Below are 14,595 nucleotides of genomic sequence, written 5' to 3'. Positions count from 1 at the left end.
CAGGTATTAAACATTATTAAATGAATATAGTGTGAGGATGAACATAGAGACCCTCCAATTTTTAAAAAAAAATTGATAATAGTAAGTTATTAAGTATGTTTTAATTTTTTTAAAAAATATATTTAGTATTTAGTATAGTATAAATAAAAGTCCAGTCCAACTCAAATATTAATAATCTCTAATATTTTGAATTTAATATCGACAAAATATGTGAATTAGTAGAACAATTTTATCTGAATGACTTTAGTGATGAAAAATTTTACATTAGAATGCAAGTATGACATTATAAATTTGATGTTCCTATTCATGTTGAATTAGCTAAATTTGTGCACAATTTTTGAGTTATGACAAGCGTTAATAAAGACAAAAAAGTCTTTAATTAATGTATCTTTTGATTGATTGTTTGATTCGTTTGGTATTAACTCTCCTTATTTTAACTGCTATAATTGAGAGATCATTTTCAGCTATAAATATTGTGAAGAATAGACTAAAAAATAAACTAAAAGATGAATTTCTTACTAATTGTCTTTTGATTTACATTGAGAGGAAGATTACTGAAAGATTTGTTACAGATTATATTATCAATGAATTTTATGATAAAAAGAATCAACGTGTACCACTTCACACTACAAGAAAATGGAGCATTTGTAACAAAAATTGTGTCAAATTTAAAATTATTATAAAAAATTATTTTTTTAAACAAAAATTAGTGATTATAAATTTATAATAGAATAACAATATTTTATAACAATAATACAATTTATTACAAAACATTATGGTATTTTGTAAGAAGTTGATTTTTTTGTTACAAATTATGTTGACTTTTGTAATGAACCGGTGTTTTATAACAAAATTTTATAATGATTTATAATAAAAGATGAAATTGTCGCAAAAGTTAAAAATATTATATAACAAAATATTATTTGTTTCAAAAATCCAATTGTTTCAAAAAATTTTAGTAACTAAAAAATATTTTGTATCAAAATATGTTAAAACTTTTGTGCTGAATAAATATTTTTTATAAACTTTTTTGGATGATAATTTTAATTTGTTCCAATATTTTAGTTTTTCTAAGTTATTGTTTGTGTTAATTAAATAAACTTTTTGAAAAATTAAAAATTAGATTATAAATTTTAAAAATTATTTTAAAAATCTTTACTAAAAAAATTGTCGGGCTGTTAAACTTCCACTTTGGCTCCACTTTAGAAATTTTTTTTATTAAAGATAACTAAATTAAATTTTTGATAATTTAAGTTTAAATTAATTAAAATTTTTATATAATTTTTATAGTATTGAGTATTTTTTATATTGTAAATTAAAAAATTTTAGTAATTAAAAAATAATAAAAATTAGATAAATTAATTCAAATAATAGATTTAACATTTAATTTTTTGAATAAAAAAATTAATAAAATTATTTTTAATTTTAAATTAGAATATTTTTTTAAAACTAATTATTAAATTAAAGAAATATTTATATGTTCTTAAACTAATTTTGTTATATCATATATGTTGAGTTTGGAAAACTTAAATTATTATGATGATCAAACATTATTAATATATTAATTAAAAAATTATTAATTTGATAATTGCTTCCAATTGTTTGTATAACAAGTGTGTTAGTGTGCAGGTTTTTAATTAATGGGCCAAAAGCATTTTAAGTCCAAATAACAATCAGCCTTGGATAAAGAAAGTTTCATTCTAATTGGCTGAATTGTTTTATGGCATAGTAAAGCTAATTGAATTGGAAAACTAATACAAAGTCCAAGTTAATATTGTCCTAGTTCAACATCATCATGGGTCCGAATTGAAAGAAGAAAGAAGGAAGTGAAGCATGCACTATTCGGTTATTTATCTCCATGTTATGGAATTTAAATTTTAATTAAATTAAGTTCATGTTTTAGTAACTGAAAGAAAAAATTTAAATTGATTTAATTGCATTAAATACTTTACACGTTACTCCACTTCTTGAGAACTGTTAGTGGAATTTCAATTTCATTTAATTGTACATTAAAAACTTTATATTTTCTCTTTTCTCTCTCTTTTTATTTTTGGTTATATCACTTGTCAGAGAAGAAGATAGAAGCAAGAGCAAGCTATCAGAAAAGTGAAGTCACAAAAGAAGCCTAATAGAAGAAAATGTTAGGAGGAAGAAAAGCTATGAAAAAAGGAAGATCTGAAGCAAGGTATGGAAGATATTTGTCATTGAAGAAAAGATTTTTGAAGATGGCTTCAAGATCTTGATACCAAGAATAGAAAATATCTGCGTTGGTCAAAGAAGAAGATCTCAGTAGCAAGAGCTTATTTCCATTTTTGTTATTCCAAGAGAGAAGGTAGCTATTGCAGGAGCTACGAAGAGGAAGAAGCAAATATGGAAAGGAAGGAGCTGGCAAGGATTAGAGGTTCATCAAGGGTAAGAGTTCTTTCTTGGAGCCAAAGTCAAGATCAAGGGCTCAGAGTGAAGGAGCTTGATGAAAGGGGTTGAGAGAGGTACATGTATGTTGGTTCTGTTTCGGTTTTTTCTCTTTCTTCTCTCTGTCTGAACCACTGCTACTTTGGAGTGAAGAAGAAGTTGCTTGGTTGAACCGGTTTCAACCTTAGAAGTTTCCCCTTCTATAATAAGGGTGAACGACCAAGGGTTGAGACGAGAAGAGAAAGTGAAAGTACAGAGTTCTCATAGCTTCCCAAGCTATCTAAAGTTCTTCTCCTTCAATGAGTTTCATTTTATTTTCTTTTTCTTAGTGTTGTCTGTCTAGGTCTCATGGTAAAAGGCAAACATGGTGAGATTTGTAAGAAAAAGTCAGTGAAGGAAAAAAGACAGTGATCAATACTAGAGAAAAAGCCATATATGTCTCAAAGTTTCTTTATACATCTGTATATTGTGTTTTATGATCCTGTGGGAATTTTCTTGCAAGTTAGGTTAGCACTTTGTAGTTAAAAGCTTGGTAGTTGTCCAAGTCAAGTTCAGATTTGGGGATAGAATCTGGATTTGTCCAGATAGGATTGGGTAGATCCTAGAGAAGAATTGGTGTATGTAATCTGATGATTATAATAAAATTCTGTCACTGTTGTGATGGAGACTGAATGTAAGCTGCATTGCACTTAGCAGCTGAATAAGGATACATTTGGGTGTGATTCTTTCTTTCTCTTCTACTCTTATTCTGTTTCTGTTGCGTTGGAGACAAAATTGAAAAATATCTCCTAACTGGTTAGGAGACAAAAAGAAAATGTCTCTTGACCTGTTATGAGACAAAAAGCAGAAATATCTCATGAAATTCCTTTAAAAGTCAAAAAGTAATATTTAGACAAAAAGGGGGTTAAGATTCAACCCCTCCTTCTCTTAGCCACTCATTACCACCAATATATATTTAACCTTAAATAGTTGAATTTCTATTTTATCTCTTAATTTTATGAAAATTCCTAAATATTTGTTTACTCTTTTTCTAACCTGACCCTAGCTAGATCCCTAATTTTTGTCTCACACCCCATCTCTTTCACATCACCAAACATACGAAGAAAGAAAAGAAAGAAGAAAAAAGAAAGGTGAAACAAAGAAGAGAGACTGAGAGATGGAAGAAGAGGAAGGAGAGAAGGGAAAGTGGTCATAGGCGAAGGACCTCCACCACTGCTAATTTTAAGGGCGGAGCTTAGTTAAGACAATGGGGCCATGGCCCCCAAACTTTTGTTAAAAAAATTAGTAGTATTTTTTTAGAAAATAAAAAATAATTTAGTTGGTTCAAATATTTTACTATGACTTAAAATATCAAAGTTTAATTTTCATCTCTTGCTTTTATTGCACAATAGTTTTTAATTTTAAATATTCAAACCTTGTTGGATTTGGACTGAACTAAGTGTATTCGCATTTCGTAGCTCTCTATTTAATAAGCAACACTCCCTCTACCTTTGAGTTTAAATATAAAAAATTAGATATTTTTATTTATATAATTTATTATTATTTTATATTTTACTGTTTATTTAACTTAATTTTTTATATGATAAAAAATATTAGAATATTTAATAAGTATCGATATTATTGTATTTGTATAAATTGATAAAAAAATTCAATAAATATTATAAATTTTAATATTTATTCTTTTAACTTCTTTTTTACATATTTTATAGGATATATATTCAAATTTTTATATAAAATAATCATGAAAAAACAAAGAATTGATGTAATTTTAAGAGGAAACTAATATTCAAAAAGGAGAACATACAACTTTTTTCAATATTAACATCTGTAAATAGTTTTTTTACTTTAATGAATTACGAAGAAAGTGATATACAACCTTCAAAAGTTCAAAGAGTTACATCTGATGAGTTTGACCTTAATTCTTTGGAACTGAGACCCTAAAAAATAGCTTTAAATTTGGCAATATCACTCAAATAAGAGAGATGAGGTTAGGAGAGCTTATCTTAAATGGGTCCATATTAAAAGCATCTTGATCATTATCTTTTATCTAGCCCCCAAAATTTTATTTCAACATCCGCCACTCACTCACTGCTTTACCATTGTTGCTGTCATTACAGCTCCACCACACCAGCTCGCCTCTACCTCTTGCTGTCCATCTGCATCCTGAATTTGTTTCTCAGCGTCGCTATCGCTAACAGCTTCTTGGCGTTGCAGCAGCTTCTCCTCATCGGCCCTGCTCTTTGTGCCAGTAGGGAGAAGCAACCTTTAAATGCGTAAACTGTGATCGCCCTTTCTTTTCTATTTTAATATCTAGTTCCTCATTACTTTCAATTTTTTGGAGACTGAAATTTCTATTGTGATTGAAAGACTTAACTTTCTACTAAATTTGTTTTGTTGTCTGTAAGTTTTGATTCATGCCATTCTGAAGTGTGTTTGGACCGCGCAAATCTTGGTATCTCTCTCCACTTCATTCTTCATTCTTCTTTCGTTTCATTCTTTGGTTTATTGGGATTACTAACTTCAATTTTTATGGTTTTCATTCTGCAGAGCATTTGCTCCTCTTGGTATACCCTCTTTGCTTATTGGAGCTATTGCTGCTACTTCGAGTGTTGTTGTTAGTTGCGCAACTTTTTTTCCACCTTAGAATATGGTGTTTGAAATGTTGTTGTAGTATGAAATTAGAGATTTTTGTGATTAAATTAGATTATAAAAAGGGAGCTATTATGATAAAGATGCTTAAAATATCTTTTTTTAAAGATATTTTTAAATAATTAAAATTTAACACATATAATCGATTAAATCGTGTTATTTTTGTCAAAATTAGGCTAGACAAATTGATTTGATCGAAAAATAGTGAATCAAATCTTGAACTGGTCTAAATTAATATTTTTTTTTATAAAAAATGACTACAATACCATATTATAAAAAATGACTAAAATATTTTTATTATATATATTAATTTTGAGAATCCTAAATTTTAGTCCTTTATTTTTCTATCGTAGGGTTATAATTTAGAATTATATATATATATATATATATATATATATATATATATATATATATATATAATAAGAGTATTTTAATCATTCTCTATAATAAGGGTATTGTAGTAATTTTTATAAAAAATATTATTAATTTAGATCTGTTCAAGATTTGATTCACCATTTTTTAGTTAAATCAATTTGTCTAGTCTACTTTTGACAAAAATAACTTGATTTAATCGATTATATGTGTTAAATTTTAATTACTGAAAAATATCTTTAAAAAAGACGATTTAAGCATCTTTATCTGAGTGACTCACTTATAAAAATGCTAACCGTTGATTTATGCTTGATTACGATGAATTATTGGTATTATATATTTATGATGACTATTGATATTGAATGTCATTAAAAGTTGAGAATGATTCTAAAATTGGTTTATTGAACAAAGCACCTAATTAAAGTAATTAAGTTCGAATATTGGTGTAGTATAATGGTTTTTATTTTCTTGATGTTAATGTTTTTTTCTCATATTGGTGCAGTATATATATATATGTGTTTAAGCCCTTATTATGTGTTTCTGGTTTTTTTTTTTTTTGTTGTTCTTCTGATTCTTGTTCATGTATTTTAATATAAATCTCATTATTCTTATATAAAATTTAATTTTGTGAGTGTAAAAGTATAAGAAAAGGTCAAATATATTTATTATGAGGGTTTTGGTAGGTGAAATGTTGTGTTTTGTTGTGATGGTTTGATAATTGATATTTATATAAATTTAATGAATTTGTTTACTAAGTTGTGATTGAATTATGATTAATTAGTTTGAATTTATATATTAAAATATTATAACAAAAATCTAAATTGTTACAAAAAAGAGTTTACTTATCAAATTTGCTATCAATTTTGTAAAAAATATTAGTTTTTATATTAAAATAATTGTTACAAAATATTACTTTGTATTATAATAATTTTATTTTTTATTACAAAATTTTTTTATAATAAAGCATACTGCATGCAACAATCTTATAACATTTTTTGTTACAAACTTCTTTCGTTTTAAAATTTATTAGATTTTTTTGTAATATTTTTTTATTAAAAATATTATTTTTTTTGTAATGTCATCAATAAAAAATACATATATATTTTTTATACTTTAAAATATTTTTTATTTATATATTTTTGTAATTTATTTTATATTATATATATTATTGGTCTACGATAATATTTCTGGATCTATTCTTATACAGTGTTTGAAATAAGCTAAGTAGTCGTGCTTTTATGTTTATAAAACATCTCCATCCTTTGAAATTTGAAAAATCAAATTGATCAACGAAATAAATTTAATGTCGAGTCTTAGCTTATCTTGTGTTGAAGATTTTGGTTATATATACTTGTTGGATCTTGTCATGCATGCTCGTCATTAGTAAACTTGTCCAAAACTTGAAACTTTAATTTCCTGATTTAATTTCTGTCCAAAACAATGGCTTTTGGTGTTGTTGCTGCCTCATTTCCAAGAGCTCCCTCCATTCTCACCACCAGAGGTATATTTTCATTAGCTAGCTTAACTGTTTTCCACTATTTTCAAGAGTATATGAATGTCTTTATATATTCTCCCTTAGCTTCTGTCACAATCCCATTCATTAAGTACGTACCAAATGGATAAAATTAAATTAAATGTCATTAAGGACCAAAACCTCTCTCTTTCTTCCTCTCTCTCTTCTTCATGCCCATTAGGTTTGTCATGTCAAAATACCACTTCCAGTAAAAATTTAAACCAATGAAACAATTATATAAATAATTATATATCTGATATAAAAACTTTTTTTCAATTTATATAAAAATTATATTAAGACAGTAATTTTTAACATGTCTATATTTAAAATGATTATAGTAATTATGTTTATTATTTATGTAAATATTATTAAAATTAAATTATATTTTTTATATTTTAATAATACTTTTTAATAATATATTTTAAAAAATATTATTAAATAAAAAAATTACTTTAATTTAATAATAATTTTTAAAATATTATAATTATTTTCGAGTAAGTCGCTCCGTAAATTCTTCCCGAAAGCTTTAATTTCTGGGATGTCACTATCTCCTCAGTGTTGTAATACAAATTAAAATGCATTATCCCTTCACACTGGACTATCACTTTCCGTAGTGGGAAACCTTCAGACCTATTCCTATAAAAAAATATTTATAATACTAAAATGAGTCATCTATATATATATATATATATATATATACACGTATTTTCTATTTTTTACTTGTTTTTTCTTTATTGTTACATCTATTATAATATAAAAATTCTCAATGATTTTTTGTTGTTTTTTTTTTCTATTTTTTACTTATTTTTTAATTCTTACACTTATTATCATATAAAAATATTTTAATTTTTATAACAGCTCCTAATTAAATGTAGTAAAAAATATATATACATAAAATCAAATTATATTAAAATTTATTTATTTTCTCATAATATTAAAATAAAAACATATTATGTAAATTATTTATTAATATGAATATATTTTACATATTATATTTACTAATTTATTTTAAATGCATATATCAAAAGTATTATAAAATTAATTTATATTATTTAAGTTATATTTTTTTATAATAATAAAAAATATAAATTAGAGTTTAATGCAAAAAAATTAACACATATGAGCTTTTAAAATTACTTTTAGTTACGAATGATGTTAAAATATGAATTTTTTTTTGGTAAAACATTCAATTTTAATGACACGTGAAATTTTTTATTAAAAATATTTGAAAAATAAAATATATAATACGAATTTGATTATATAAAATTTTAATTTTTGATATATATATATATAATTAAAAATATAATCATAATTCAAATTAGTCAAATTATAACAATTTATTCATAATCTTCTTTCTAAAATTCTCAATGTCAATATGCCGTCCATTATAATATTCGTTCTCAAATATGCTATAAGGGTATTTTAACCTCTTCAAAATAAAATTATTATGTTCTAATACAATTAAATGATATTAATGATCTTATAAGGATATTATTATCTTTTTAAAATTATTACTAAGAAAGATAATTTTGTTTTCTAAAAATCAACTCAATGGGTTTTAGTCTTTCTAAGGTCAACTAATAATTTCAAATTTTAATAAAATCAAACAATCATATTCAATCATATAATGGGTATACTTTAGACGAGTATTTAACTTTTTTAAAGTAATTTTAAAAGGGTATTTTTGTCAAAATATTTAAAGACTATTTTATTTGAGTATTTTAGTCCGTTTAAAAGTAACCCTTTTGAACAATTAATCATATCATATTATATATAAAATATTTGAGGCAAAATCATCTTTTAAGAAACCAAATTAAAATATGTTAAATCTTTTAAGGACCAAATTTATTTCGAATAATCTTTTATGTATGCAATATTTCCTTCTAAAATAGTATGGCAAGTTAAAATGATGTGGAAAAATATATGTGCTATATTAACATTTAATTGTCACACTATTATTTAACTTAATCAATTATGATGAACAAAAATAATGATTAAGTTTTGCATACTAAATTATAAAAAAAAGAAAAAGAAAACAAGAGGATAAAAACTTTTCAAACCACTTAGCTTATATATTCAAACATTTATTTATCTATTGAAATCTCATTTCACAAATGATTATAAAAAATATTTATAATACTAAAATGAGTCATATATATATATATATATATATATATATATATATATATATATATATATATATTGATAAATACTATCTAACCCTCTTTAAATTAGAAGATAATTATTCCTTTTGACATATTTTCTTATTATTAATTGAAATAAAATTAATTAACTTATTATGATTAACTTTAATTTTAATCTAATCTAAACTTTGTTAATTTTATTAATTAATCATGATGTAACTTTTTTTTCCAAATTATAAAAATTATTAAAAAATTTAATTTTATAATTTTTTATTTTTTTTCAAATTATACATTTTTTAAACAATTTCAATGGCAAAATAAAAAAAAATCTGAAAAGACAATGAATAAATAAAAAAAATTCAAGAGGCACAAAAATTTAAAATTTTTAAAATTTTCTCTCTCTTACTTTTTTAATTTTTTAAAAAAAAATAAAATAATAAAATATAAAATAGAACTTCTCTAATCATTTTTAAATATGGTATACTAATTTTTGTGTTATAAAATAGTTGAATAAATAAGTTTTTCTTAAAAAATTGCCACGCAGCAACATACATCCTAAATTAAAGGCTCAACAAATAAATAATGATGATATTTGAATTTTGAATGTCTGGCCACTACTAAGATATTAATTCGATTATTCAGGTTGTTATGTAACAAGAGCTTCATTGCCTAATAAGAATCTCAAATTCTCAAAAGAATATAATTGGAAGCACAATTCCAGAAGCATATTTGAAAGTAGAGGATCTACAATTACAACATGTGATGAAAAGAAGTACCTCATGAATGTGACACAATCATCACATGATGAAGCTGAACCACATTCAAAAACCATCTTGAAGTCCATCATTGATGCTTTAGATGCTTTCCGCAAGTTTAGCAGACTTTACTCATTCATTGCCATGGTTAATTTCATTCTTTTCTTCACTAAAGAAATTAAATCTTTGAACAAAATAATAATCAATTACTATTCTACATCTTCTAAAATATTTTGTTTATTTATTTATTTTCTGACAGGTAGTGGGTTCACTTTCCACATCACTTCTTGCAGTGGACAATTTAACAGAATTATATCCAGCATTTTTCAATGGCTTTTTGCAAGTGAGTTAACACTAATAATATTCTAAAAATATTAGAAAGACAAAATAAGTTTAAAACCTAAAAAATAATTTGTCTAGAATTACTCGGTCACATAAACATAACATTTGTCTAGAAACAAAATATATATATATATATATATATATATATATATATATATTAATTGTGTTTTTATATTATATTAGATTTTATAATTAAATTTTTATCGTAACAAAAATATTAGAATTAATGAAATATTCTCTTAAATTATAGAAAATATTCAGTGAAATGTGAGGTATATTTAGTTTGTTTAGTTATATTTGTTGTATAGTTATATCATTTATGAAGTGTTTTACTAATATTGAGGTTTTGTTGTTTTAAGTGTATGGCAGCTTACTTCTTCATGCATTTGTACATTGTTGGAATAAATCAATTAGCGGATCTTGAAATAGACAAGGTATGAACTTATAATTACTAGTATTAGATATTTTGGATGGTGGACAATTCATTATTTTAAGGATATGACCTAAATCATAGGGTTATCAACATAATACTTTTACAAGTAAATAAAATCCAAACAAAATTGACCAACTATAAAGAAAGGTTATTATTGATGGTTTATTTTAGAAAAGTTACTTTCATCAATTTGTTTTAACATGATATATACTCAAAAATATACATGAGTTAGTTTTATGCTTTACTTAAGGTTTCTTTTTTTTTTAATTGCAGATTAACAAGCCATATCTTCCTTTGGCATCAGGGAATTATTCCTTCAGAAATGCAGTTATAACTGTGACGTCATTTTTACTTACGGTACTATAGTTGTGTGTGTGTTTTCAAGTGTTTATTTTCATATTGTGTTTTTGAAGATCAATATTAACGAGGTTAGAAGCTCTTTTTTTTTTTTTAAATACAGGGCTTTGGGATTGCATGGATGATAGGATCAAAGCCGTTGCTTTGGACTATTTTTGCCGGTTTTGTTCTAATGACTGCTTATTCAGTTAATGTGAGTTGTTTTTAAATTTATTTATATTAGTTAACCTTATTCGTCAAACAAATTGTTATAAAGTTTGAAGACATTCACTCACTCTTTTTATGTTCATATTTTCTATAATTAATATTGTTATTTTGAAACTACGTACACAGTTGCCCTTGTTGAGATGGAAGAAATCTACAATACTTACAGTGATGGGTAACACACTTTCTATGGTGTTATCATTTAATCTTGGTCCCTTTTATCACATGAAGGTATTCTCATATGCTAAAACATTTCTCTTTTTACAAACATATAATATTGTTGATGTTTATATGCCTTAGATTTTATCTAAATAGTAACTAGCAACAACTAGTTTTTAACTACAGCTTTTTATTGTATTAGTAAAACACAATGTAAACTATTTTTGAATTTAGCATCTAAGAAAGAAGCAATATAAATAGATTTTTTGCCTTACGATGAAATTCTTTTTTTTTTTTTTTTTGAGTTTAACAATGCAAGGATCAAATTTTAAATTTTTTGGTTATAAAAATTTAAATACTATACCATGATACTAATTTTTTCAAAAATTTAAATTAACAAAAAAATAAATAAATAATTATATCTCTAATAAATATAAACCGTGTGTGATATTTAGACTCATGTGCTCAAGAAGGCAGCTACCTTTCCAAGATCCCTACTTTTTGCTGTTGTGGTCTTGAGCATGTACTATATCGTTATGGCATTGACAAAGGTAAAATTTTTTAGATTTTCAAAATGAACATTTAATTTGTACACTAGTGTTTGATATTGCAAGTGTTCAGTTACCTTATTATGTGACATTATTGTATGGAATTAATTAAACAGGACATACCTGATATTGAAGGAGATAAAAGAGCAGGCCTCCAAACTTTGGCCGTACGCTTGGGTCCTAAGACGGTATCTTATCCTCACATATCAAATAATATGATTAATTATTCTGTTAATTTTTATAATTTTATTAAATTTATAATTAAATTTTTATATTTTTTTAGTTGAATTTTTATATTTATTTTAGTTTTATAATCAGATATTTTTTAGTGTAAAATTTTTTAACAATAATTAAATATTTTTTATAAATTAAAAATATTTTATAATTAAAAATCTAATGAAATCTTTGACTGTATATATTTTTTAAAAAAAATATTTTATTAATTTTAATATCTTTGACATAAAAAGGACTTAATCACAAAATTAAAAACAATATAAGAATTTAATTAAAAAATTATAAAAATTTAATTAAAAATTTAACAAAATTATAAGAACCAATAAAATAATTAAACCTATCAAATATTCTGATGACTAGGTTGTGTTATTATATACTGATATTTATTCTATATTTTTTTGTTAGGTATTTTGGTATAGTGTTTTACTTCTTGAAATGGCTTATGGAGCTGCTATTATAATTGGAGCATCCTCTCCTTTTCTTTGGAGCAAAATTTTTGTGGTAATATTATATTTGATTTTATTCTCTAGAATTCAAAAATCTAAAAATGTTATTTTCTAGTTGAATTAGTAGATTAACAAATCTATTTGAAATATTAAGGTAAATATTTGAAATGAGTAGTATTAAATATTAAGGTAAATATATAATTAAGATGAATGGTATGTAGTATTCAAAGGAAGATTGAAATCTATGATGAGATCAATAACAAACTTGCTAGAGTCATGGATCAAGTGATGAGATCATGATTAACTATTTTTCAAGTCATCGTGATTACTTGGCATCAAGAAAGACCATCTTCCTAGAACATATTAATAAGCTACAAAATTATTAATAAATAATATTTTTAATATAGTTTTTTAACAATAAAATATTGTGAAATGATATGAATCAAACTAGTATTGAGTTTACCACCTTTATCCATGCAAGTTTGAAAAAAAAAAGTTATAAGGCATTTTTTACTCCAATTCAACAATTTATATCAAGTTAAAGTTATTTGATTATTTTATTAATGGCTTTACTCTTAATATATCATTCAATTTGTTAGGTTCTTTCTCATGCTATCATGGCTTCGTTCGTATGGTATCGCTCCACTCTTGTAGATTTATCCAACAAAGATTCATCGCAAGCTTTTTATATGCTTATCTTTAAGGTAAGAAACAACTCTACACAATAAAATTATTTAAGGTAAAGTATATTTTTTATTTTTAAAATTTATTAAATTTTTTAAAAATAATTCTAAGTTTTATTTTGTTTTAATGTTGTCTTTGAAATTTTTGATTTGTATCAAATATACCACTGAAAGCTAAATTTTCGATTTATCAAATATATATACAGTAATAATACATGATAATTATGTTTGGTTTGCTTGTGTTAAAAATTGTTCTTGTGAAATTGTTGCTAAAGTATTTCTAAATCTTTTGAAAAAGTAGTGGTCATAGGTATACTTGATACAATTCGAAAATTTTTGAGACAAAATTAAAACAAAATAAAACTTAGAAATATTTTTAAAATTTTTAACAAACTTTAAGAAAAAAAAAGTATAATTTAACCAATTATTTAAAAAGAGCACAAGGTGTTAGTTCCTTGCTGGACTACTTAATCATAATCAACAGTTATTAATTATATCAAGTGAAATTATTATATATGCATGTGAAAGTAAACCTCAAAATTTTTTCCCCAAAGTTTTGAATGTTTATGGATACAAGTTATTATTAGTGATTATCTTGATACTAATATCTTTTTCTTTTTTCTTTTCGTTTTTGTCAGCTTTACTATGTGGAAAATATTCTCATGCTTTTTGTAAGATGAAAATATAATCTGGAATTGTTCAATAGTTCGTTGTTGCATCCTTTGTCTTAAGATATCTTCAAACTCTACCAATAAGTTCAAGTATATGTATATCTACGACTAAACTGTGATATTTCCATACTTATTATAAATCTAGCTAGTTTTCATAATTATTGTAACAACAATGCTTCATGGTATTAATTTAATAAAGATGCAACAAACCGTAATGATTTCCTTTCTCGTACATTTTGCACTACCAATGTGTAAATTCTAACACCCTAATATATATCATCATAAACTTAATAGCAATGCTATATTGAATTATAGACTTACCATTTCTTTCTATAATTTTATGCTATTTTTTTTTTTTTTTTGGTCAGAATAATTTTATGCTATTTAAAAATTTAGTTTGGATTCATATTAGGTATATCTATGAAAAAACAGCTACTGTTATTTGTTTGGAGAAACTTGGGCCTTTGGGTTAATGATATTGATTGGAGGGAGTGGACTCCGAAGAATATTTTTCCTTTTTCATGACTCCAATCTTGACGGGTTTTTTCCTCAAGAATACTTTTCTGAGTCTTAGTAAAGATTATAATTCAATGGGCAAAAATAGTTTCGATTTAGAAATCACAGAGGCAATTTTTAATATGGGGAGGTATAAAGGCCCACGTAGAAATGGACC

At 24.2% G+C, this 14,595-nt stretch overlaps 1 protein-coding gene across 1 annotated transcript; it reads left to right on the top strand.

Annotated features, from left to right (window-relative positions):
• Positions 1-6,831: 6,831 nt before the first annotated feature.
• On the top strand, positions 6,832-14,001 carry LOC130946892 (naringenin 8-dimethylallyltransferase 2, chloroplastic-like). Its single transcript, XM_057875785.1, has 12 exons — positions 6,832-6,934; positions 9,733-9,992; positions 10,105-10,188; positions 10,547-10,621; positions 10,894-10,977; positions 11,081-11,170; positions 11,311-11,412; positions 11,796-11,891; positions 12,005-12,076; positions 12,528-12,623; positions 13,168-13,272; positions 13,890-14,001. Exons 1-12 carry the CDS (start codon positions 6,874-6,876, stop codon positions 13,929-13,931), a joined length of 1,167 nt encoding a protein of 388 aa, XP_057731768.1. The 5' UTR covers positions 6,832-6,873; the 3' UTR covers positions 13,932-14,001.
• The last annotated feature ends 594 nt before the right edge of the window (positions 14,002-14,595 follow it).

Source organism: Arachis stenosperma, chromosome 8 (assembly GCF_014773155.1).
Source record: "Arachis stenosperma cultivar V10309 chromosome 8, arast.V10309.gnm1.PFL2, whole genome shotgun sequence".
NCBI classification, from domain to species: Eukaryota; Viridiplantae; Streptophyta; class Magnoliopsida; order Fabales; family Fabaceae; genus Arachis; species Arachis stenosperma.
Note: the sequence above shows the minus strand (reverse complement) of the source record. Positions and strands in the feature narration are given on the sequence as shown.